Source organism: Hypanus sabinus, chromosome 23, assembly GCF_030144855.1.
Source record: "Hypanus sabinus isolate sHypSab1 chromosome 23, sHypSab1.hap1, whole genome shotgun sequence".
In the NCBI taxonomy this organism is placed as follows: Eukaryota; Metazoa; Chordata; class Chondrichthyes; order Myliobatiformes; family Dasyatidae; genus Hypanus; species Hypanus sabinus.
This window is the reverse complement of record NC_082728.1, coordinates 5105326-5131999: the sequence shown is the minus strand read 5'-3', so window position 1 is coordinate 5131999 and position 26674 is coordinate 5105326. Positions and strand designations below refer to the sequence as shown.

General features: G+C 53.4%; 2 protein-coding genes across 7 annotated transcripts in view; one reads left to right on the top strand and one right to left on the bottom strand.

Moving 5' to 3' along the window:
• The window catches only part of LOC132379893 (uncharacterized), a 45356-nt gene that overhangs the window by 13455 nt on the left and 5227 nt on the right, over positions 1–26674 (top strand). For 3 of the 5 annotated variants that reach the window (XM_059948199.1, XM_059948196.1, XM_059948197.1), the window contains one exon: positions 324–6013. In XM_059948199.1, the coding sequence (XP_059804182.1) occupies positions 324–663 (340 nt within the window). In that variant the 3' untranslated portion in view covers positions 664–6013. Of the gene's footprint in view, positions 1–323; positions 6014–26674 lie in introns of those variants that run through there. The other 2 variants (XR_009507560.1, XR_009507561.1) reach the window with 2 other exon arrangements.
• hlfa (HLF transcription factor, PAR bZIP family member a) overlaps positions 5799–26674 on the bottom strand; it is a 58337-nt gene continuing 37461 nt past the window's right edge. Inside the window, exons 3-4 of one of the 2 annotated variants that reach the window (XM_059948200.1) lie at positions 16652–16872; positions 5799–9503 (exon numbers count right to left, since the gene is read on the bottom strand). In XM_059948200.1, the coding sequence (XP_059804183.1) occupies positions 9300–9503; positions 16652–16872 (425 nt within the window). In that variant the 3' untranslated portion in view covers positions 5799–9299. The remainder of the gene's footprint in view (positions 9504–16651; positions 16873–26674) is intronic. The other variant, XM_059948201.1, reaches the window with a different exon arrangement.

Genomic DNA, 26674 nt, shown 5'->3' with positions numbered 1-26674 from the left:
CTCCCCGTAACCTTTGATATCCTTTCTACTCAAGAACTCATCAACCTCGACTTTAAACATTAGACCATACGACATAGAAGCAGAATTAGACCGCTCGGCCCATTGAATCTGCTCTGTCATTCCACCATGGCTGATTATAATCTCCCTCAACCCCATTCTCCTGTCTTCTCCCCATAACTTTTGTCACCCTGATTAATCAAGAACCTATCAACCTGCAAGTTAAATATACCCAGTGACTTGGCCTCCACAGCAATGAATTCCACAGATTCACCAGCCTCCTGACTGACGTGTCATTCCTTTGCTCCTTTCCCCTGCCTGCCCAGGTACGTCTCTCTCGCCCTGCGCCTCATCAGCTTCAGCACCCTGAGCTCCCACCCCGGCCACCTGCAGCGCACCGTCCCTTCTCACATCAAGGTCTATGGACTGATTGGCCAAATTCGGGCCTGGACGGGCATCGAGAGCACCACACTCAGGATCTTCAAGGACCTGTCCTGCTCCCAGGAGTCTTGTCTGCCGCTGGAGTTGTCTCTGGAGGAATGTGGGTTCCCTGGTGGGCCCTGCCACTCGCCCACCTCCGCTCTCCTCTTTTATGATTACTGGATAGAGTTCGGTGACTGTCCAATCTTAAACTGTGACCATTATATCAACTTCAGAAAGCTTTGATCACAGGGAGACACACTGAAGAACACGTGCTCTTGAAGTCAGTAAAGACTTAAAAATTAAAGCTTAGTTTTATTTGTTGTGTGTACGTCAGAACATCAAAACCTACAGTGAAATGCATCATTTGCAACAACAACCAACACAGTCCGAGGATGTGCTGGGGGCAGCCCGCAAGAGTCGCCGTGCTTCTGGAGCCAACGTAGTACATCCACAACTTACTAACCCTAACCTGTACATCTTTGGAATGTGGGAGGAAACCAGAGCACCCAGAGGAAACCCCCAGTCACAGTGAGAGCATACCAACTCCTGACAGACAGTGGCAGAAATTAACTGCTGCCCACTGGCACAGTAATAGGCGCTATCCTACTGTGCCAACCCCAACTATGATGTCAATATCAAAGAGGGATGCAGTGAGGAATTCTGATGAGGGAATGGGCTGAAAGGTGAACTCATAGAAGTACATAAAATCATGAGGGACAAGGACAGAGTGAATTGTGACGAGATCTGAAGGATTATTTTAAAGTGGACTGTTCATTTAAAAGAGAGAGAGAGGGAGCGAACAGCTTGTGTACTAATTCAGCAGGAGGGAGCGAAAGTCTGTGAGCTGCCTGGAAACTGAAAGGTGGAGTTCTATGATGGACGGCTTGTATTCAGCACTTGGAGATATATGCAAGGTCAGTCGACTTTTTAATCAGACACACGACACCAGAGGCAAGGAGGACATTGGTCAGCTTTGTGTGCCCACGCCCGGGGCGGGGGGGAGGTGGTTTGCTCACAGTGTGGACAAAGGAGTGACCGGTGGAACCCTGGCCTGGGTTGATAGCGTTACCATGGAAACGGTCCTTTTCTGTGGTCACAGTCGGTGACTGTAAGTTCCGGGAGCAGCAGGACGGCATCGACATCGGCACTGGAAGACAAACCAACTTTCTCCCTCTCTCTCTCTCCAACTCTGCTCAAATCCAATTCCAGAACGGAACTGATTACTTACCGTACCACCGTAAGAGTGTCACCTGAGCCTGGGAAGCTCGTGAACCTTATTTACTCTCAGTGTTGTGTGGAATCAAGACCAAGACGGCATTGGCTTAAGGTGAGAGGGGAGAGATTTATTTTATTTAGAGATACAAAGCAAAACAGGCCCTTCCAGCCCAGCGATCCCCTGATTTATCCCTGGCCTAATCACAAAGCAATTTACAATCACCAACTAACCTACTAACTTTGGACAGTGGGAGGGAACCGGGACACCGGGAGGAAACCACACGGTCAGGGCGAGAGCGTACAAACTCCTTATAGATGGCAGCAGAATTGAACTCTGAACTTCAACCCCCAAACCGGTATCAATGTCCCACTGACCACTATGCTACAAAGGGATAACTTCTTAAAAAGACTAACGCTGGTGTATGCGTGGAATGAGCTCCTGGGGAAGGCTAAATAACACTTTAACGGACAGGTAACGGCTTAGATGGTTCTGAACCAAACACCGGCCGATGGGACTAGCTTGATGGGGCAACTTGGTCAGTATGGATCAGATGGGCTGAAGGGTCTGTTTCTGTGCTGTATAACCCGATGGCTCTGTGACTCTACCAGGCAGCAGCCTGGAGCCCAAGTCTTTGCTCATCTAATGTCGACAATATCAACTCAGTGCAGGGGTCACAGGTTGCATTCAAGATCCAAAGTAGCACAGTGGGACACCCTCCAGAGACTGCAGTTTGCAAACCTGGATCAGAGAACATGTTAGACCACATCTGGAGTATTGTGTTCAGTTCTGGTTGCCTCATTATAGGAAGAATGTGGAGGTTTTAGAGAGGGTGCAGAGGAGATTCACCAGGGTGCTGTCTGGATTAGAGAGGGTGCAGAGGAGATTCACCAGGATGCTGCCTGGATTAGAGAGGGTGCAGAGGAGATTCACCAGGATGCTGTCTGGATTAGAGAGGGTGCAGAGGAGATTCACCAGGACGCTGTCTGGATTAGAGAGGGTGCAGAGGAGATTCACCAGGACGCTGTCTGGATTAGAGAGGGTGCAGAGGAGATTCACCAGGACGCTGTCTGGATTAGAGAGGGTGCAGAGGAGATTCACCAGGACGCTGTCTGGATTAGAGAGGGTGCAGAGGAGATTCACCAGGACGCTGTCTGGATTAGAGGGGGTGCAGAGGAGATTCACCAGGATGCTGTCTGGATTAGAGAGGGTGCAGAGGAGATTCACCAGGATGCTGTCTGGATTAGAGAGGGTGCAGAGGAGATTCACCAGGATGCTGCCTGGATTAGAGAGAGTGCAGAGGAGATTCACCAGGATGTTGCCTGGATTAGAGAGGGCGCAGAGATTTACCAGGATGTTGCCTGGATTAGAGAGGGTGCAGAGGAGATTCACCAGGATGCTGTCTGGATTAGAGGGCTTGTCTTATTAGTATAGGTTCAGCGAGCTAGGGCTTTTCTCTTTGGAGTGAAGGAGGATGAGAGGTGATTTGATAGAGGAGTACAAGATGATAAGAGACATAGGTCGAGTGGACAGCCAGAGACTAATCCAGACAGCATCCTGGTGAATCTCCTCTGTACCCTCTCTAATCCAGACAGCATCCTGGTGAATCTCCTCTGCACCCTCTCTAATCCAGACAGCGTCCTGGTGAATCTCCTCTGCACCCTCTCCGTAGCTTCCATATCCTTCCTATAACGCAGCGACCATTACTGAGCACAATATTCCAAGTGTGGTCTAATCAGGGTCCTGAGTGTTCACATGAGGAAATCTGCAGAAGCTGAAAATTCAAGCAACACACACAAAATGCTGGTGGAATGCAGCAGGCCAGGCAGCGTCTATAGGAAAGAGCATTGTCGACGTTTCGGGCCGAGACCAGAGTGTTCATTAGGTTTGATCTACATAGGACATTGTACATACTCTTCGGCCCATGATATTGTGCTGACCCTTTAACCTACTCCACAGCCAATCTAACCATTCCCTCCATGTGTCCGTGTCTCTTAAATGTCCCTTATTTATCTGCCTCTACCAGCAACGAGTGGCTCCGCACCTTTTGTATCCCTACAGTGTCACCGGCCTCTCCAGGATGACTTGCAAAGGATGGGGACTGGAACAGAACTGAGGCCCTTGGTCCACATCAGCAAAATAGGACTCTCCTCCCCTCTCCAAATTGGTGGAATATCTTTGTACACAAGCGATTCTCTGGGTGTTCTGCAACTGTGGAAATACCCTCGTGGGCTTTAATGTTCTCTGGGGAAATTTTCATGCCATGAGCCCCTACCATTGAGGGGCTGGTGGACCCCAGGAGAGAGAAAACCCCTGCTTTAGTCTAAAAGCAGTACAGCACAGGAACAGGCCCTTCGGCCCCTCTGGACAGCACCAAACTGCTATTCTGTCTAGTCCCATTTACGTGCGTCAAGATAACTCTACACACTTCTCCCAACCACACCCTTACCCAAATTCTCTTAAATGTTGCAATCAAACCTGCATCCAGAGGCAGCTCGTTCCATGCCCTCTGAGTGAACAAGTTCCCCCTAAATATTTCACCTTTCACCCTTAACCCGTGACCTCTAGTTCTAGTCTCACCCAACCTCAGTGGAAACAGCCTGCTAGCATTTACCCTGTCTATACCCCTCATAATTTTGTATACCTCTGTCAAACCTCCCCTTAATCTCCTACACTCCAGGGAATGGTCCATTTTCACAGCACTTCACACTGGGTTCTATACAAAATCACCAGATACAGTAGCTATTTAACCGGTAGTATTGTAATGGGTGGTGTCGCAGGGACCAGGAGGCACGTGGGCCTGTCAGTCAGCATGCCTGGAGTTCGAGACCCGTCAATGGCTAATCCGTGAGTTGATAGTGAAGATGGGAGCTCGAAGATTGATCGGTACTCTAGAAATCAAATTCCTCTGGCCAAAGCCAGAGAGAGAGAGGAGAGAGTGTGGGGACAGGGCTAGTTTTGACTTGTTGCCACTTGTCTTGCTCTGCCAAGCATTGTGGGCTCTGTTGGCGCCAGAATGTGTGGCGCCATTTGCAGGCAGCCCCCAGCACATCGTTAGCTGGAGCTGGTTGTTAATGCAATTGACACAGTTCACTGTAGGTTTGGATTACGTGTGATCAATAAGTAAATCTGAATTTGAATCAATGAGGACCAGTTTTCCTGAACTTCCTGTGCCTACTTACAATGGGACAGTCAGGCAATCCCTTGAAGAATCCACACACATTACACCGTTCAGTAGAGCTTTGGTCCTCAGATATCAGTAGGAAATAATTACTTGTCAGTTTCCAAAGCGAATCTCTGAAGTGGCCTCCCAAGGTGAAACTTGCAGCCTGTGTTCTGATCTTGGTGTCTGATTATCAGAATCGGGTTTATTATCGCCGACATGTCCTGAAGTGGTTCATAAAATTATCAATTTTATATATGTGTACATGCAAAATGAGAGCAAAATACTTAGAGTGTATTCAATAAGAAATATTAAATAAATATGTAGTGCAAAATAGCATAGCAGTGTTCATGGACCGTTCAGAAATCCGATGGGGGTGGGGGGGGGGAGCAGTTCCTAAAACATTGAACAAGTGTTCAGGCTCCTGTACTTCTTCTTTGATGGAAGTATTGAGAAGAGGGCATGTCCTGAGTGATGATGGTCCTTCATGAAGCATCACTGTCTGAAGATGTTCTTGATGGTGGGGAGGCTAGTGTTCACGATGGGACCAGCTGAGGTTACATGGACACGGGCTCTTTTGATTCCCATTTAAACTTTGGGAGCTCGTTCGTCAGTTCGGGCAGTCCCGAAGCCAACCATTCATAGCACAGCGGTAGTCTGTACTGAATTTGGGAAACCTGTCCGAAGATAACTCGGCAACTAGGCACCACCAAACACAGGTAGCAATCCACTGCCGAAAGCCGACTCCACTGACATCAGGCAAAGAGCAAGAGTAAACAAGGAGGAAATACAGCCAAGGCAACAAGAGAATTTATTAAAACAGTTCTACAAATACATACAGCTGGGAACGGGCTGCACAATAGATGCAAACTAGGAGACAACTGAAAAGTACTCTGGTTCCTTACTTTTATAACTGATCGCCTGACAGTGCTGCCAGGGATACAATGGGTTGATGATTCTTTTTTCTTCTTCAATTTGATCTTTCTCAAAAAAAAACATCACTCCACTGAAAATAAAACACTTTATTTGTAACGTTATTATAAATTAGTAAGCGTTGAAGCTAAAAGACTTAGACATCCTCTTAGGTTTAGAGTGAAGGCTTTATAAATGTTCTTGCTCAATTGTGATCGTATAATACATAAATTAAAAAAAAACTTAACATAGCAGCTCAGTTATAAAAGGCAGATAGAGACCGTGTTTTTGAAGAATTGCATCTTCATCACACATTGGGGGTTTGATGGATCTATTCCAGCAATTTCAGTTTTTAATTTGGATCTTCACAATCAGCCGTTCCCCTTTCATTTTGTAAATATACAAATCCTGCTTTGCACTGAGAAAGCATTCGCCTGCACTTAACTTGGACAAATCCCACCACCTGCCACACACTGATTCATTATCAATATTCTGCAGCTTGGCGAGGAAAGGGAGTGGAGGTCACAATTATATTTGTTCAAAGCTTTAAATAAATAGGAATTGAAAGCAAATACACTGATCTGTAAGCTACGCCTTCCCCGGTTAAACATGGGTTTTATTGTTGATGAAAAGGCACTCATTCCCTGCTGTATGTCCAAAACAAAACAGAAAATGCTGGAAAATGTCTTCAGAGTAGCTTCTGAGAGATAAAGGACATCACAACTCGCCTGCCTCTTCCATATAGCAATCAGCATTGGTGAGCCCATAACTATGCTGATTTGTCAAGGGACTGACAAAAGACCCTGTCAAAGATCTCCCTGTAACCTGACCTGCTACCTATACCCAACATCATTTACTAAGAGTTTCAGAATTCTAGTCCACCTCCACGGGCCCAGAATGTGCCGAATTCTGACCCTAGAGTTTGACTTAATGTAAGAAGAATTTCATGGTTTTAACATTATCAGGACCACAAGCCAACAACTAGAGTGGAACAAGACCAAAATGCTGAGATTAATTCTCAGGGAATCACATCACCCCATGAATGATGTGTAAGGAGAAAAATCTCAGTAAATGGTTTGAACCAAAACTTTGCTCATTAGAATAGTTCCAAGGCTTCCCTGGGAAGATATTTCTAAAGTTAGGATCAGGGCAAAGCTCTCCCTACAATGTTCCATTAGATGTCCCCACACCAGGGAGATGCAGGTAAGACAGAGAGCACACCTCCCTCTGCACTGTCCCATCACACACTCCCAGGGTCAGACACAGTCGCTGTCCCATCACACACTCCCAGGGTCAGACACAGTCGCTGTCCCATCACACACTCCCAGGGTCAGATACAGAGTGAAGCTCCCTCCACGCTGTCCCATCACACACTCCCGGGGTCAGACACAGAGAGAATCTCCCTCCACACCGTCCCATCACACACTCCCAGGGTCAGACACAGAGTGAATCTCCCTCCACATCGTCCCATCACACACTCCCAGGGTCAGATACAGAGTGAAGCTCCCTCCACGCTGTCCCATCACACACTCCCAGGGTCAGACACAGAATGAAGCTCCCTCCACGCTGTCCCATCACACACTCCCAGGGTCAGACACAGAGAGAAGCTCCCTCCACACTGTCCCATCACACACTCCCAGGATCAGACACAGACTGAAGCTCCCTCCACGCTGTCCCATCACACACTCCCGGGGAGAGACTCAGAGAGAAGCACGTTCTACACCAAGGAGCTCAAACCTTGAGCAGCTTGTAGTGAAGATCACTTAAGACAAGCTGATCTGATGCGATCTTGAAGTCATATCCACCTGACCCAATCTGACTGATCTGTATTGTTGGGCCTTACTGAAGAGGGCTGCTTTATACAAATCTTTAGCTTTCCAGAAACTGATTTACTGTGTCTGAGTTGAAGTAAAAGACAGCTGCCCAGATATCCAAACATTGAAGTTAAAGCCTCTCTCCCTGTCCACTGAAGAGTGAAGCATTCTGCTCTATGATCTAAACTTTCTTTATAGAATACACAATATATAATATAACTTTATTTTTCTTAAAATACACTTGTCAGCATTCCATTCAAAAATACTGTACAAAAAGGACCTTTATAATTCTCTCTATAAACATTAACATTATCATATAGAACATCTATGCTTTTGGTGAGAATAAATCAGGCTGAAAGCAAGAATTACCCACCATTCACAGCTGAACCCTGATCACTGGAGGCCTGTATTGACCTACATTCAAATATCCAAAATCAAGTGGCCTTCAAAACCCACAAGGGTTACATTTCTTTGTAGATTTTTTTAAAAAGAGAATTGATCCCCCCTTCTCTATAGCTGGTGCTAATTCTTCGTGGTATGGGAGCCCCTTGTTCAGACAGCCAGATCCCACTTCTGAAGGGGGAGCTGACATAAAGAGTGACTGATCAATCCGAAATCTCAATAGCTTTGGAGAAAGGGAGGCTCTTGAACCAATCAGGACTCCAAGACAACCACAAACCTTGCCTTCACTGACATTAAATACCATTATTGCTTTTAGTTTGGAGAGAAGTAAAAGCTTAGCCCAACATGCCATGCCTTAACACTCAGGGAGACGAGAAGAGTGTTGGGAGAAGGGAGTAAAATCACAATTGTTAAATTGTTTTCATAAACAAGCATGCACGGAGTAGGAAGTTCACCAATGTTGAAAGGTTACTGTCTTCATTCTAAAAAGCACATTAGGGATACATCACAGAGAAAGGGGATACAGTTAACAACTAAAATTTAAATTATATATAATCTTGAGCATTTTCTCCTTCACCAGAAGTTCAGAGGTTGGAGAGTAGTGGGGGGAGAAGGTGGGAATGATGGGGAAGAATGAGGTGTCAGAAACAAGCGCACAGCCTGGGGTTAGAAGTCAATGACAGGTTGCAAATGTTTTTCTCTTTAAAACTCTGCGATTATCTAACAACAGATTTCTTTTTAAAAAATAGGAGATTAAGAGCATTTGACAACCTGTTTGGCTGCTGGATGGGGGGGGGGGGGTTCATGCCGGATTTCAGGAACTCTGAAAGCGAAATTGAAGATCTTACTGCGATGACTATTTCTATGGGGAAAGGCAGGCCTATTTGCCGAAAGCAAGGGGAAGAAATGAACTTGGATCTAGAAACAATTGACAAGTTCCCAAAAATAGGCACAGTGTCTGCCGTTAGAAGCCAGGAGTTGGAGAGCTCCATCTGGGTGACCGACTACAAATGCTTATTTTAAAACTCTGCAATTATCTAACAACAGTTTTTTTTAAAAAACGGGAGATTAAGAGCATTTGATGACCCGTTTGTGTGCTGGATGGTGGGGGGGGGGGGAGAGGGTTCATGCTGGATTTCAGGAGGGAGGGGACTCAAAGTGAAATTGAAGATCTTACTATGATTACTGTTTCTAGGGGGAAGGTAGGTCCTGTTTCCGAAAGGGACACAGGTCTCTGGAACTGGTGCCAATTTGTCCCTCTTGGCTCGTGCTCGGAACAGGTGGTGGAGGGTGGTGGTGGGGGGGTGGGGGAGGGCAAGATGGACCAGGTCTTGCAAACTTCCTCCAGAGCCCTCCGGCGCCTGCTGGGGTGGTGTCAGGCATCGTATTTGGAGAGGATGTTCTTGCACCTGCTTAGCTCCTTCCGCAGGTCGGCCAGTTCCTGACGCAGCGCCGAGTTTTCTTTCTCCAGGAAGGCTGCCCGGATGGCGATCTGGTTCTCCTTGAGGCGCCGTGCATCCCGGGAGCGCTTGGCAGCCATGTTGTTCTTCCTGCGCCGAGCCCAGTACTTTTCATCCTGCTCATGGTTGGAAGTTTGAGGGAAGGGGGAAGATGTTAGACTTAGTAAAAGGGAGACACTGGAGGGGAGCAGGGAGCTGGGTTTGATGGAGAATGATTCTCCACCTGACACTGGTTGGATCTGCTGTCAAGTTTCCAAGTGTACCCCTCACATACAGCTCCCACAAAATGCCGGGCCAGGCAGCTTTAATGGAAGGGAATACACAGTCGACGTTTTGGGCCGAGATCCTTCATCAGGACTGGAAAGGAAGGGGACAGAAGCTGGAATAAGGGGGAGGGTGGTGGGGGAGGAGGACAAGCTGGCAGGTGACAGGTGAGATCAAGTGAGAAAGGTGGAGATGGTACGAAGGTAGGGACAGGGTAAAAAAAAAATCAGCCATGGTGGAATGAGGGAGAACACTCGAGAGGCCAAGTGGCGTAATTCTGCTCCTGTGTTTTATGGGCTTATGGAAAGACATGAGAAGCTGGGGGGTGGAAGAGAGAAAAGGCTGAAAGGAGGACCCCCTTCCTTTCCAGCCCTGATGAAACATCTTGGCCATAACATCAACTGTTTATTCCCCTCCACAGATGTTCCTCCAGCATCTTGGGTGTGTTGCTCTGCGTTTCCAGCATTTGCAGGTTCCCTGGGGTCTCACGTGCAACCATTGTGCAAGGCATTTTGACGGTGTGCACTCTTTTCCCCTGCTAAGGTCTACACAGAGCCCAGCCCACAACTATAAGCATCCAAGGGTAGCAAGGAAACATGACCAGCAGATGCTCATTCAGCCCATTAAGCCTCCCCAATCCCTTAATATGACCATGGCCTGAGGCAGGGTTCCCAACCTGGGCTCCACAGGCCACTTGGCAATTGGTAGGGGTCCATGACATGAGAAAGGTTGGGAAACCCGGGCCTGAGGTGAAACGGGATAGACTGAAGGGCAACTTTCTTTCACACAGATGGTGGTCCATATGTGGAATGAGCTGCCAGAGGAAGTGATTAAGACATTTTGACAGGTACAGGTGACTTGATAGAGGTGTACAAGATGATAAGAGGCTTCGATCGAGTGGACAACCAGACATTTTCTCCCCCAGGGTGGAAATAACTGATATGGAGGGGTGCGGCATAATTTTAAAGCATGGGGGATGTGAGAGGTAGTTTTTTTCTACACAAAGTGTGGAACACCCTGCAAACAGGCTCTTTCCAGTGAGGTTGGGTGAGAAGAGTACAAGAGGTCATAGGTTCAGGATCAAAGGTGAAATGTTAAAGGGGAAGCAGTGGGGAATCATCTTCACTCAAAGGTTTAGTGAGACTGTGGAATGAGCTGCCAACAGCAGAGGCAGCTGCATGTTGGATTTCAATATTTACGAGGTTTGGATGGGAGGGACGTGGTCCAGGAGCAGGTTGATGGAGCGAACGGCCTGTTTCTGTGCTGTGGTGCCCTGTGACTGAAGGCAAGAGAATCTGCGGAGCTACTGGGAGCGGTGTTCAGACCACCAGCATCGTACCGCCCCCTCCTCCTACCACGCCACACCCCCCCACCGTACCGCTCCCTCCTCCTACCACGTCACACCCCCCACCGTACCGCCCCCTCCTCCTACACGTCACAACCCCCCACCGTACCGCCCCCTCCTCCTACACGTCACAACCCCCCACCGTACCGCTCCCTCCTCCTACCACGTCACACCCCCCCACCGTACCGCCCCCTCCTCCTACACGTCACAACCCCCCACCGTACCGCCCCCTCCTCCTACACGCCACACCCCCCACCGTACCGCCCCCTCCTCCTACACGCCACACCCCCCCACCGTACCACCCCCTCCTCCTACACGTCACAACCCCCACCGTACCGCTCCCTCCTCCTACCACGTCACACCCCCCCACCGTACCGCCCCCTCCTCCTACACGTCACAACCCCCCACCGTACCGCCCCCTCCTCCTACACGCCACACCCCCCCACCGTACCGCCCCCTCCTCCTACACGTCACAACCCCCCACCGTACCGCCCCCTCCTCCTACCACGCCACACCCCCCCACTGTACCGCTCTCTCCTCCTACACGTCATACCCCCCCACCGTACCGCCCCCTCCTCCTACCACGTCACACCCCCCACCGTACCGCCCCCTCCTCCTACACGTCACACCCCCCCACCGTACCACCCCCTCCTCCTACCACGTCACAACCCCCCACCGTACCGCCCCCTCCTCCTACACGTCACAACCCCCCACCGTACCGCCCCCTCCTCCTACACGTCACACCCCCTACCGTACCGCCCCCTCCTCCTACACGTCACACCCCCCCACCGTACCACCCCCTCCTCCTACCACGCCACACCCCCCCACCGTACCGCCCCCTCCTCCTACACGTCACAACCCCCACCGTACCACCCCCTCCTCCTACCACGCCACACCCCCCACCGTACCGCCCCCTCCTCCTACACGTCACACCCCCCCACCGTACCGCCCCCTCCTCCTACACGCCACACCCCCCCACCGTACCACCCCCTCCTCCTACACGTCACCCCCCCCCACCGTACCGCCCCCTCCTCCTACACGTCACAACCCCCCCACCGTACCGCCCCCTCCTCCTACACGTCACAACCCCCCCACCGTACCGCCCCCTCCTCCTACCACGTCACACCCCCCCACCGTACCGCCCCCTCCTCCTACACGTCACAACCCCCCACCGTACCGCCCCCTCCTCCTACCACGTCACACCCCCCACCGTACCGCCCCCTCCTCCTACACGTCACACCCCCCCACCGTACCGCTCCCTCCTCCTACACGTCATACCCCCCCACCGTACCGCCCCCTCCTCCTACACGCCACACCCCCCCACCGTACCGCCCCCTCCTCCTACACGTCACACCCCCCCCACCGTACCACCCCCTCCTCCTACACGCCACACCCCCCCACCGTACCGCCCCCTCCTCCTACCACGTCACACCCCCCCACCGTACCGCCCCTCCTCCTACCACATCACACCCCCCCACCGTACCGCCCCCTCCTCCTACACGTCACACCCCCCACCGTACCGCCCCCTCCTCCTACACGTCACACCCCCCACCGTACCGCTCCCTCCTCCTACCACGTCACACCCCCCACCGTACCGCCCCCTCCTCCTACACGTCACACCCCCCACCGTACCGCCCCCTCCTCCTACACGTCACACCCCCCCCACCGTACCATCCCCTCCTCCGACACGTCACACCCCCCACCGTACCGCCCCCTCCTCCTACACGTCACACCCCCCCACCGTACCACCCCCTCCTCCTACACGCCACACCCCCCCACCGTACCGCCCCCTCCTCCTACCACGTCACACCCCCCCACCGTACCGCCCCTCCTCCTACCACGTCACACCCCCCCACCGTACCGCCCCCTCCTCCTACACGTCACACCCCCCACCGTACCGCCCCCTCCTCCTACACGTCACACCCCCCACCGTACCGCTCCCTCCTCCTACCACGTCACACCCCCCACCGTACCGCCCCCTCCTCCTACACGTCACACCCCCCACCGTACCGCCCCCTCCTCCTACACGTCACACCCCCCCCACCGTACCACCCCCTCCTCCGACACGTCGCACCCCCCACCGTACCGCCCCCTCCTCCTACACGTCACACCCCCCCACTGTACCACCCCCTCCTCCTACCACGTCACACCCCCCCATCGTACCACCCCCTCCTCCTACCACATCACACCCCCCACCGTACCGCCCCCTCCTCCTACCACGTCACACCCCCCCACCGTACCGCCCCCTCCTCCTACACGTCACACCCCCCACCGTACCGCCCCCTCCTCCTACCACGTCACACCCCCCACCGTACCGCCCCCTCCTCCTACACGTCACAACCCCCCCACCGTACCGCCCCCTCCTCCTACCACGTCACACCCCCCACCGTACCGCCCCCTCCTCCTACCACGTCACACCCCCCACCGTACCGCCCCCTCCTCCTACACGTCACAACCCCCCCACCGTACCGCCCCCTCCTCCTACCACGTCACACCCCCCCACCGTACCGCCCCCTCCTCCTACACGTCACACCCCCCCACCGTACCGCCCCCTCCTCCTACACGTCACACCCCCCACCGTACCGCCCCCTCCTCCTACCACGTCACACCCCCCACCGTACCGCCCCCTCCTCCTACACGTCATACCCCCCCACCGTACCGCCCCCTCCTCCTACACGTCACACCCCCACCGTACCGCCCCCTCCTCCTACACGCCACCCCCCCCACCGTACCGCCCCCTCCTCCTACACGCCACACCCCCCCACCGTACCGCCCCCTCCTCCTACACGTCACAACCCCCCACCGTACCGCCCCCTCCTCCTACACGCCACACCCCCCCACCGTACCGCCCCCTCCTCCTACACGTCACAACCCCCACCGTACCGCCCCCTCCTCCTACCACGTCACCCCCCACCGTACCGCCCCCTCCTCCTACACGTCACACCCCCCACCGTACCGCCCCCTCCTCCTACACGTCACACCCCCCCACCGTACCGCCCCCTCCTCCTACACGCCACACCCCCCCACCGTACCGCCCCCTCCTCCTACACGTCACACCCCCCCACCGTACCGCCCCCTCCTCCTACACGCCACACCCCCCCACCGTACCGCCCCCTCCTCCTACACGCCACACCCCCCCACTGTACCGCCCCCTCCTCCTACCACATCACACCCCCCCACCGTACCGCTCCCTCCTCCTACCACATCACAACCCCCCACCGTACCGCCCCCTCCTCCTACACACCACAACCCCCCACCGTACCGCCCCCTCCTCCTACACGCCACACCCCCCCACTGTACCGCTCCCTCCTCCTACCACGCCACACCCCCCCACCGTACCGCCCCCTCCTCCTACCACGTCACAACCCCCCACCGTACCGCCACCTCCTCCTACACGTCACACCCCCCACCGTACCACCCCCTCCTCCTACCACATCACACCCCCCCACCGTACCGCTCCCTCCTCCTACCACGCCACACCCCCCCACTGTACCGCTCCCTCCTCCTACCACGCCACACCCCCCCACCGTACCGCCCCCTCCTCCTACCACGTCACAACCCCCCACCGTACCGCCCCCTCCTCCTACACGTCACACCCCCCACCGTACCACCCCCTCCTCCTACCACATCACACCCCCCCACCGTACCGCTCCCTCCTCCTACCACGTCACCCCCCCCACCGTACCGCCCCCTCCTCCTACCACGCCACACCCCCCCACTGTACCGCTCCCTCCTCCTACCACGTCACACCCCCCCACCGTACCGCCCCCTCCTCCTACCACGCCACACCCCCCCACCGTACCACCCCCTCCTCCTACCACGCCACACCCCCCCACCGTACCGCCCCCTCCTCCTACCACGCCACACCCCCCCACCGTACCACCCCCTCCTCCTACCACGCCACACCCCCCCACCGTACCGCCCCCTCCTCCTACACGTCACACCCCCCACCGTACCGCCCCCCTCCTCCTACACGTCACACCCCCCACCGTACCGCCCCCTCCTCCTACACGTCACACCCCCCACCGTACCGCCCCCTCCTCCTACCACGCCACACCCCCCCACCGTACCGCCCCCTCCTCCTACCACGCCACACCCCCCCACTGTACCACCCCCTCCTCCTACCACGCCACACCCCCCCACCGTACCGCCCCCTCCTCCTACACGCCACACCCCCCCACCGTACCGCCCCCTCCTCCTACACGCCACACCCCCCCACCGTACCGCCCCCTCCTCCTACCACGCCACAACCCCCCACCGTACCGCCCCCTCCTCCTACACGTCACAACCCCCACCGTACCGCCCCCTCCTCCTACACGTCACACCCCCCCACCGTACCGCCCCCTCCTCCTACCACGCCACAACCCCCCACCGTACCGCCCCCTCCTCCTACACGTCACAACCCCCACCGTACCGCCCCCTCCTCCTACCACGTCACACCCCCCACCGTACCACCCCCTCCTCCTACCACGCCACACCCCCCCACCGTACCACCCCCTCCTCCTACACGTCACACCCCCCACCGTACCGCCCCCTCCTCCTACACGTCACAACCCCCCACCGTACCGCCCCCTCCTCCTACACGCCACACCCCCCCACCATACCGCCCCCTCCTCCTACACGCCACACCCCCCCACCGTACCGCCCCCTCCTCCTACACGCCACACCCCCCCACCGTACCGCCCCCTCCTCCTACACGTCACAACCCCCCACCGTACCGCCCTCTCCTCCTACCACGCCACACCCCCCCACCGTACCGCCCCCTCCTCCTACCACGCCACACCCCCCCACCGTACCGCTCCCTCCTCCTACGTCACCCCCCCCCACCGTACCACCCCCTCCTCCTACACGTCACACCCCCCCACCCTACCGCCCCCTCCTCCTACCACGCCACACCCCCCACCGTACCGCCCCCTCCTCCGACACGTCACACCCCCCACCGTACCAGCCCCTCCTCCTACCACGTCACCCCCCCACCGTACCGCCCCCTCCTCCTACCACGTCACACCCCCCCACCGTACCGCCCCCTCCTCCTACACGCCACACCCCCCACCGTACCACCCCCTCCTCCTACCACGTCACCCCCCCACCGTACCGCTCCCTCCTCCTACACGCCACACCCCCCACCGTACCGCTCCCTCCTCCTACCACATCACACCCCCCCACCGTACCGCCCCCTCCTCCTACACGTCACACCCCCCCACCGTACCACCCCCTCCTCCTACCACGTCACAACCCCCCACCGTACCGCCCCCTCCTCCTACCACGTCACACCCCCCACCGTACCGCCCCCTCCTCCTACACGCCACACCCCCCACCGTACCGCTCCCTCCTCCTACCACATCACACCCCCCCCACCGTACCGCCCCCTCCTCCTACACGTCACACCCCCCCACTGTACCGCTCCCTCCTCCTACCACACCACACCCCCCCACTGTACCGCTCCCTCCTCCTACCACGTCACCCCCCCCCCACCGTACCGCTCCCTCCTCCTACCACGTCACACCCCACCATAGTACCGCACTGCCTCCCCCATCACGCCGAACCCCCCCACCGCGCTGCCCCCTCCCCCATCATGCCACACCCCCCCACCATGCCGCACTGCCCCCCCACCCCACTGCACCTCCACCCCCCCTTGCTGAACCAGTTCCAAGTTACCTTCATCTCATCAGGCACAAAGACCTTACGGGCTTTCTTAATCATTGGCTGAGGCTTCAGCTCCTCGTCCGTGAACTTGCGCTTGCGCGGGTCGAACATCTCCTGCCCCGGGATGCTGGACAGGGCCAGGTCAGCGGGGTCTGGCTCGTAGCTGACCGGTACTTGGATGCTCTCTGGGTCAATCGGACTTGGCGTGTTGCGGCTGGGGGGTAGGATTTGGCCTGCAACGATAAAAGATTTAAAAAAAAGATTAGTTCGATTTGCAACATGTAAGTAATAGCACATAAAACAGTACAGGGTCTTTGGCCCACAAAGTCGTGCCTACATTTTACCCCACTCCAAAATCAACTTAACCCTTCCCTCCCACACAGCCTCCAACAGTGTGAATATATTGAAGAGTCTCTTAAACATCCCTAATGTATCTGTCTGTACCCCCACCCTGGCAGGGTGTTCCACACACCCACCACTCTCCGTGTAAAAAACTTACTTCTGATAACACCCTCTATACTTTCTTCCAATCACATTAAAATATGTGCCTCGTATTAGCCATAAAAACATATTGAAACATCAGAATAAACAGTGAGATGCGCTGTTTGCATCAACAACCAAACGGTTTGAGGGTGTGCTGGGGGTAAGCATTGCCAGCATTATGTGCTCACAACTTGTTAACCGACCAACCTGTACATCTTTGGACTGTGGGAGGAAACTGGATCACCTGGAGCAAACCACCCGGTCACGGGGAGAACGTACAAACCCCCTTCAGACAGGGGCAAGAGATGAACTCGGTCGCTGGCTCTAACGCCAAACGCTACATTGCTGTACCGCTCAGTTAGATACAGAGACCTGATCTGCCTGTGAGATTGCTTAGCTATCCTGAGCACGCCAGGCTGCTCAGCCAGCTCCAGACTGCCAGGTTGGCATGACAGCAACCAGGGTTCTTAACAAGATCTCTTCCCACCGTCTCCCGTAAAAATGCTGTTCCCTTTGTCAGTGTCTTTGCCTCCGTCACATCTGTTCCCAGGATGAGGCTTTCCATTCCAGGGCATCAGAGATGTCCTCCTTCAAAGAACATGGTTTCCCTTCCTCCACCATTGATGCTGCCCTCAACTGCATCTCTTCCATGTCCCATACATCCACATTCCACCCACCTTCCCACTGCCTCAACAAGGATAGAGTTCCTCTTGTCCCCTTACCTACCTCCCCATGAGCCTCCACATCCAACACATCCTCCTCCTCAATTTCTTCCATCTCCAAAGGGACCCTATCATTAAATATATCTTTAACTGCTCCCCCCCCCCACCTCTCCTCACTTTCCGCAGGGATCGTTCCTGTGAATCTCTTGTCCATTCGCCCGTCCCGACAAATCTCCCTCCTGGCACTTATCTCTGCAGGTGGCTACCTACACCTGCCCATTCACCTCCGTTCAGGCCACCAAACAGGCCTCCTAGCTGAGGCGACTGTTCACCTGCGAACCTGCGGGGGGGGGGGGGGGGGTTGTCCGGTGCTCCCGATGCGGCCTCCCTCCTCTACAGTGATGAGACCCGTCGTAAATTGGGGGACCGCTTCATCGAGCACCTCTGCTCCATCCGGCAAAAGTAGAACTTCTGCCTTTCAGAAGCCCAGATGGTATTCCCACCAAAAGTTTTCATTGATTCATTGATTCTCATTCCCATTCCGACATGGCCTCCTCTTATGCCATGATGAGACGACCCCCAGAATGGAGGAGCTAAACCTTATACTCTGTCTGGTTCGCCTACAACCTGATAGCATGAACATTGATTTCTCCTTCCGGTAAACAAATCTTTCACTCCCCCTCCCCTCCTCCTCTATTCCACACTCTGGCCTATCACCTGCCTATTCCTTCCCTTACCCCCATGGTCCACTCTCCTCCCTATCAGATTCCTTCCTTCCCAGCCCTTTACCTTTTCTACCCACTGGTCTCCCCTAATCACCTAGCTATCCTCCTTCCTTTTAGCCTTGAAGAGGACTCTCAGCCCAAAACGTTGACTGTTCACTCTTTTCCATAGATGCAGCCTGACCTGCTGAATTCCTCCAGCGTTTTGTGTGTGTTGCTCTGGATTTCCAGCATCTGCAGAATCTCCTGTGTTTACTTTCTCACTGGGTTTCCTTGGGCATTCCCTGATGTGGGGTTGAGAAATCAGTCATTGAATAACTTCCCGTGTCAGATCCAAACTGTGATAAGAGTTTGAGTTCTTGCCTAACAAACTGTGAACGATCTTTCAGAAGCCCAAATGATACTCACACCACACCCAGTTACATCTTCAGCGGGTGTGTCTAATTCCTTTTGACACGTGCTGGCGTTAAAGCTCAGCTTTATTTGCCAGACATCCGTCAAAACATACAGTTTGTGTCAGCGACTGACACAGCCCGAGGATGTCCTGGGGTTATCTCGCAAGCATCACTGCACTCCTGGCACCAACAGAGGACCGTCCACGACTTACTAACCCTGAACTGTCCGGCTTTGGAAAGTGGGAAGAAACCGGAGCACCCGGAGGAACTCCTTACAGACCAGTGGCAGGAACTGAACGTGGGTTGATGGTGCGAGACCAACCACTTTGCTGCCTTGCCCACTGTCACAGTCACTGTTGAAGTCTCTCACCAGCACTGTTCCGGGAGATTTACCAGGAATCAGTACTATAGATGGAACATCAATAATGACTAACCTCCCAACTTTGCTAAACTTTTCCACCATCTACAGGTCTGGAATGTGACCGAGCTCTTGCCAGCAGTCCCCTTCACATTCCTGACAGCTGAATTAGTTTAAGACAGCTTTCCGACACCTGCGAAGTTTTGTAGAGGATCATGCTGACGTGGGTTTGTACAGAATTTATAATCCTCTGACATGTTTCAGGTTTAATCAGTCAGAATTGTTCAAGGGGCTTCCTGCTTGGTCGAGACACCAACAATCTCAGTCCAAACCGGAGACAACAAACTACCCAATTAAATAAAGAGAAATCGACAGGCGCGAGAGATCGGAAATAAAAACAGAAAATGCCAGGATCAGAGAGCATCGTTACAAAGGCTGGTTCCTTAAGGTTGTTGTTATAACCAGGGGAGGAGGTGGGGATAAGCTCCCATCTATTAAATGCTCCCAGTGGCGTGTGTCTCAAATAGCCCCTGACAACCAAGTCCAGCTCCCGGCCTTCATGTGTGGCTTAGCTACCAATCCCAACAGAAGCATTTCTACTGACTGGAGAAGGGGCAAAGGCGGGTCACTGGCGCCTTCAAACCAGTCGCTTCGGGCAGATGGGGCTCGTCAGCCACGGATGGCAGCTCATCCAGGAGGAGGACAACTCTGATCTCAAACCCCCTCTGCCTTGCGGCCGTACCCACTCATGGGGAAGTAAACCCCGAGGGAAGAATCCAGGGCTGGAGTCCCTAAAGCAGTCCGATGTTGAGTCCAGCAATGATTGGGAACTCCTGCGACACTGGTGCCAAGTCTTTGCCATTCCTTTGGATTCATCGGCTGCGTGGAGAGGGGGAGTCACGACACAGACAACAGCCTGCTCTCCGCACCATACAGCCCTGGCTTGGGTATCACAGGCAGCTGGGACGCATCATCCATGGTCGACCCTGACCACCAGAGGGCCTCACAATTGCACAGAGACACAGTTAGTGTTTATGTTCTAGACTCTCCATTATAATTTAAAAGACCTGAATATTCAACTGCGAATCTTTGTGAAGACAAAACACACACAACTTTCTTCTGTTTCTGTCTCGGGCTGGGTTGAAGTTTCAGTGGTGGGGATCTTTGAGAGTCTGTAGCAGTGTTACACATTTTGTGGAGACTTCTGGAGCTCATGCAAACATTTTTCTCTGCAAAAAAAAACACAAAATGCTGGAGGAACTCAACAATTCAGTCAGCTTCTACGGAGAGGAATAAACAGCCAATGTTTTGGGCTGACACCCTTCATCAAAACTGGAAAGGAAAGAATCAGCATAAGATGGGATGGTTAGGGAAGGGGAGGGGGGGGGACAGTGAGCAGGTGGAGGAGAGGGAATAAAGTGAGGAGCTGGGAGGTGATAGATGAAACTGGGGGAGGGGAATGAGGGTGGATGGGGAGAGGGGATGAGGTAAGGAGCTGGGAGGTGATAGGTGAGACTGGGGGAGGGGAATGAGGGTGGGTGGGGGAGAGGGGATAAGGTGAGGGGCTGGGAGGTGATAGGTGGATAGGTGAGACGGGGAGGGGAATGAGGGTGGATGGGGAGAGGGGATGAGGTGAGGAGTTGGGAGGTGATAGGTGAGACTGGGGGAGGGGAATGAGGGTGGATGGGGAGAGGGGATGAGGTGAGGAGCTGGGAGGTGATAGGTGAGACTGGGGGAGGGGAATGAGGGTGGGTGGGGGAGAGGGGATAAGGTGAGGAGCTGGGGGGTGATAGGTGGAAGATTAAAGGAGGAATCTGATAGGAGAGGAGAGGTGACCATGGGAGAAAGGGAAGGAGGAGGGAACCAGAAGGAGGTGACGGGCAGGTGAGGAGAAGGGGTGAGAGGGAAGACAGAATGGGGAATGGAAAAAGAGAATCAGGCTACTCTAGCTCCCCTCTCACCCTTATTCTGGTTTCTACCCGGTTCCTTTCCAGTCCTGATGAAGGGCCTCAGACTGAAACATTGACTATTTATTCCCCTCCATAGATGCTGCCTGACCTGCTGAGTTTGAACATAAAACAGTACAGTACCCTTCAGTCCATGACGTTGTGTCCGTCTTTTAATCTACTCCAACATCAATCTAACCCTTCCCTCCCACATACACCCTACCATCCCTGGAAGGGTGCTTTGTAAACCCACAACTCTGTGTAAAAGATCTATCTCTGACATCCCCCTGAACTTTCCTCCAGTCACCTCAAAACCCTCTGCTTTTTGCTGATTCCATCCTGGGTAAGGGTCTCTGGTTGCCCATTCAATCTCTGCCTCTTATCATCTAATACACCGCTAATCCTCCCTCCTCTCCAGTGGAAAGCTCTAGCTTGCTTCACCAATCTTCATAAGACATGCTCACTGATCCGAGTGGCAGATCCTCCGGCAACTTGTGTGTGTTGCTCAAGATTTCCAGAATCTCCTGTGTTTAGATTTTTCCTCTGCTCCCCTCGAGTCTGTGTGTAACTTGGGTCCCAATATCAGGGACTTTGCCCCGGGAGGAGAACCCTCACTTTGGTTGGCTTGTCCTGTCTGGGGAATATCTGGGCAGGTATAGCTGGCTCGGGGACCCAGCATTGGGTTTGGATGTACCCAGGAGTTCTCTCCTCTGCTGGAGAACGGGCCCTTTCCCTCAGATGGTGGTCTGCTGTTACGCAGATGGTGTGATACAGCGGCCGAGCCCACGCTCAGCTTGCCGGCGTTGAAGGGCAGTGTGAGTCTGTAAGTCGAGGTCAGAAGGTCAAACCTGTATTTGGTGAGTCAGGGAAGTCCGGAGGTCAAAATCCCGAGCTTGGCGAGTGAGATCGAGGACCCGGGGTTGGCGTTTCTGGAGGTCAGAGGTCTGAATCGGAGAGCCCTGCAGATGGCCTCCCCTGAGGTTGGAGGCCTGTCTGTGCGTTGAGGGGGTGGGTGGAAACGGGTTGTCTTGCTCCGCTGACCATTGCGAGCAGGCTATGCTGGCGGAACGTGTGAAGACCCTTGTGGGCTGCCCCCAATGTGGACCATATGCCTCCTACAGGGGACATAAAAGCCACTGAGAAGATTATCGGGGTCTCCCTCCCCCCGCAGTGTGTGACATTTATCGGCAGCGTTGTACACAAAGTGTCAGAAGCAGTGCTGAGGATCCTGCCACCCATCCCACAACCTCCCTGACCCACAGGAGCATCAGGACCAGGACTGCCAGGCTGGGTAACAGTTCCTTCCCCCGGCTGTGAGACTAATGAACACGCCACCACAACCGAGGTCTCGACACTGGGACAAAGAGCTGTTTACATCTGCGCCGCACTTCACGTGCATTTTGAATTAATTTTTATTGATTTTTTTTGTGGTAATATTTTGTTTTTTGTGTTGTGTGCGATGTGCTGTGGGTCCATTTGGCTGCATAAACGTTCAGTCAGATGACATTAAACCTGGGTTGGGGGCTCCACTGTGGCAGTGTGGTTAGCGTTTAGTCCAATCCCAACATCATCGGTGAGGAGTCTGTACACCCTCTCCATGGAATTTAATGAATACCGTGTATTCTATTGTACATTTTGACGTACATATGTGGAGGTGAGCGGAGGAAGTTGTTTGGAAATGAAATGGTAACACACACAAAACGCTGGAGGAACTCAGCAGGTCAGACAGTGTCTACGGTCAGAGTAACACACACAAAATGCTGGAGGAACTCAGCAGGTCAGACAGTGTCTATGGTCAGAGTAACACACACAAAATGCTGGAGGAACTCAGCAGGTCAGACAGTGTCTATGGTCAGAGTAACACACACAAAATGCCGGAGGAACTCAGCAGGTCAGACAGTGTCTATGGACAGAGTAACACACACAAAATGCTGGAGGAACTCAGCAGGTCAGACAGTGTCTATAGTCAGAGTAACACACACAAAATGCTGGAGGAACTCAGCAGGTCAGACAGTGTCTATGGTCAGAGTAACACACACAAGATGCTGGAGGAACTCAGCAGGTCAGACAGTGTCTATGGTCAGAGTAACACACACAAGATGCTGGAGGAACTCAGCAGGTCAGACAGTGTCTATGGTCAGAGAAACACACACAAAATGCTGGAGGAACTCAGCAGGTCAGGCAGTGTCTATGGTCGGAGTAACACACACAAAATGCCGGAGGAACTCAGCAGGTCAGACAGTGTCTATGGTCAGAGTAACACACATAAAATCCTGGAGGAACTCAGCAGGTCAGACAGTGTCTATGGTCAGAGTAACACACACAAAATGCTGGAGGAGCTCAGCAGGTCAGGCAGTGTCTATGGTCAGAGTAACACACATAAAATCCTGGAGGAACTCAGCAGGTCAGACAGTGTCTATGGTCAGAGTAACACACACAAAATGCTGGAGGAACTCAGCAGGTCAGACAGTGTCTATGGTCAGAGTAACACACACAAAATGCTGGAGGAATTCAGCAGGTCAGACAGTGTCTATAGAGATGAATAAACAGTCAACATTTCAGACAGAGACCCTTCATCAGGACTGAAAAGGAAGGAGGGAGATGCCAGAATAAAAAGGTGGGGTGGGGGCGGGGAAAGTGGAAAGAGGTCAAGCTAGAAGCTGACAGGTGAGACCAGGTGGAGGGGGAATGAAGTGGGTGGTTGTTGGTCAGTGCAGACCTGATGGGCCGAATGGCCCATTTTTGACCTGTACCACTCTGAGGAGCTGCTGTTATAGTGAAGACAACACGGGTTAGAAGAGTGCTCGCATCCTAGCGCAGTCAGGCCAAGCGCCTGCGTGAAAGTGAAGTGAGGGGTCCGCTCAGAAGATGTGGTGCTGTGTCAGTGCACACAGATTCCAGCAGCCATGCCCCTGCACCGTTCACTCTTCACCACACAGGGGAGTGAGTGTCAGCACAGCTTTCATTAACTGAGCTGAAACATGATTCACCTGACATGACAGGCACCCGGGCGAAGCCAGCACATCCCAGATTAGTAAACCACGTGAGCCACTGCTGGCAGCGAACGGTGCCTTTCCACGGACCGTATCCAGCCACACCACGCGGCACCATCAAAAGCACAAGTGGTCCGCAGAGACTGCAAGTCTCGAGTATTTCAACCTGCTGCTACCGAGCGGAGCTCTTCCTTCCCGGAGTCACTTTGTCACCTGAAACACACACAAAATGCTGGAGGAACTCAGCAGGCCAGACAGTGTCTACGGTCAGAGTAACACACACAGAATGCTGGAGGAACTCAGCAGGTCAGACAGTGTCTATGGTCAGAGTAACACACACAAAATGCTGGAGGAACTCAGCAGGTCAGACAGTGTCTATGGAAAAGAGTAACACACACAAAATGCTGGAGGAACTCAGCAGGTCAGACAGTGTCTATGGAAAAGAGTAAACGGTTGATATTTCCAGCTCCTCGTCAGGGCTGGAAAGAAAGATGAGGTCTGACCTGCTGAGTTCCTCCAGCATTTTGTGTGTGTTACTCTGACCATAGACACTGTCTGACCTGCTGAGTTCCTCCAGCATTTTGTGTGTGTTACTCTGACCATAGACACTGTCTGACCTGCTGAGTTCCTCCAGCATTTTGTGTGTGTTACTCTGACCATAGACACTGTCTGACCTGCTGAGTTCCTCCAGCATTTTGTGTGTTACTCTGACCATAGACACTGTCTGACCTGCTGAGTTCCTCCAGCATTTTGTGTGTGTTACTCTGACCATAGACACTGTCTGACCTGCTGAGCTCCTCCAGCATTTTGTGTGTGTTACTCTGTCCATAGACACTGTCTGACCTGCTGAGTTCCTCCAGCATTCTGTGTGTGTTACTCTGACCATAGACACTGTCTGACCTGCTGAGTTCCTCCAGCATTTTGTGTGTGTTACTCTGACCATAGACACTGTCTGACCTGCTGAGTTCCTCCAGCATTTTGTGTGTGTTACTCTGACCATAGACACTGTCTGACCTGCTGAGTTCCTCCAGTATTTTGTGTGTGTTACTCTGACCATAGACACTGTCTGACCTGCTGAGTTCCTCCAGTATTCTGTGTGTGTTACTGGATCTCCAGCATCTCATGTGTTTGTCATGTTATCATTTCCTGTCAGTCACCTGCACTTTGAGTTATCGCGAACAACAGCACAGAAACAGGCCCTTTGGCCCATCTAGCCTGTGCCAATCTATTAATCTTCCTACTCCCATCAACTTGCAGCCAGACCATTACCCTCAGGTCAAGTCCTGGAAACATCCTTGCACTCTTTCAATCATATTGATATGGTTCCTGCAGGTAGATGACCAGAATTTCAGACAATACGCCAAATTAGGCCTTACCAATATCGTACACACCTTCAACATAACATCCCACCTCACATTATGAATCAGTCGACATATGTAAGATGATCTTATGTATGCCTGGCCAGACTCAAAAAGTTACTCGTATGTTGTCTTTTATAGAATTTTTTCATATTTATTCCTAGCAGTTTGTTCTGCTTTTTGGGTGTTGTTAACGATTCATGGGATCCGGAGTAACGGCCACTTTGTTCTACCTTACTCACGCACTGAAGAATGACAGTAAATGATCTTGACACGCGAGCCCATGGCCTCTCCTACGGTCATCATGAGGCCAAACTCAGGATGGAGGAGCAAAAGCTCATATTCTGTCTGGGCAGCCTCCCAGCTGACGGCGTGAACGTTGGGATTTGCGTATTTATTGAGATACGCCGTGGAAAAGGCCATCCCGGCCCTTCAACAGGTCGCCTTTCGAACGTGGGAGGAAACCAGAGCACCGGGAGGAAACCCACACGGTCACGGGGAGAACGTACAAACTCCTACAGTGGTGGGCACTGAACCCGGGTTGTCTGATTGTAAAGTGTTGTGCTACCACACTGTTGGTTTTCTCCAACTTCTGGTAATACCTCCTGCCCTCTCTCCTCTCTTTTCCCATTCTGTTCACCCTCACCTCCCTCTGGCTCCTTCCCTCGTATAGTCCACTTTCGTCGATCAGATTCCTTCTTCTTCTTCAGCCCTTTACCTCTCCCACCTATCCCCCTCCCCTGGTCTCACCAATCATCTGCCAGTTTATACCCCTTCCCCTCTCCCCACCTTATCCTGGCTTTTGCCCCCTTCACTTCCAGTCTCGATGAGGGGTCTCGGCCTGAAATGTCGACTGATTATTCCCCTCCGCAGATGTTGCCTGGCCTGCTGAGTTCTTCCAGCCCTGCTCACCACACTGTCACTCACTTCCCACGTGCAGCTACCTATCGGCAGCACACCTCACAGGTACAACTGGGGCCCTCCAAACCCGCCCTATCATTCAACAGGAACATTTCTATCTAAACGTGAAAATGATTCTGACAATGGAAGGGTTCATGTATGCTGAGCGTTTGATGGCTCTGGGTCTTTACTCACTGGAGTTTAAAAGAATGAGAGGG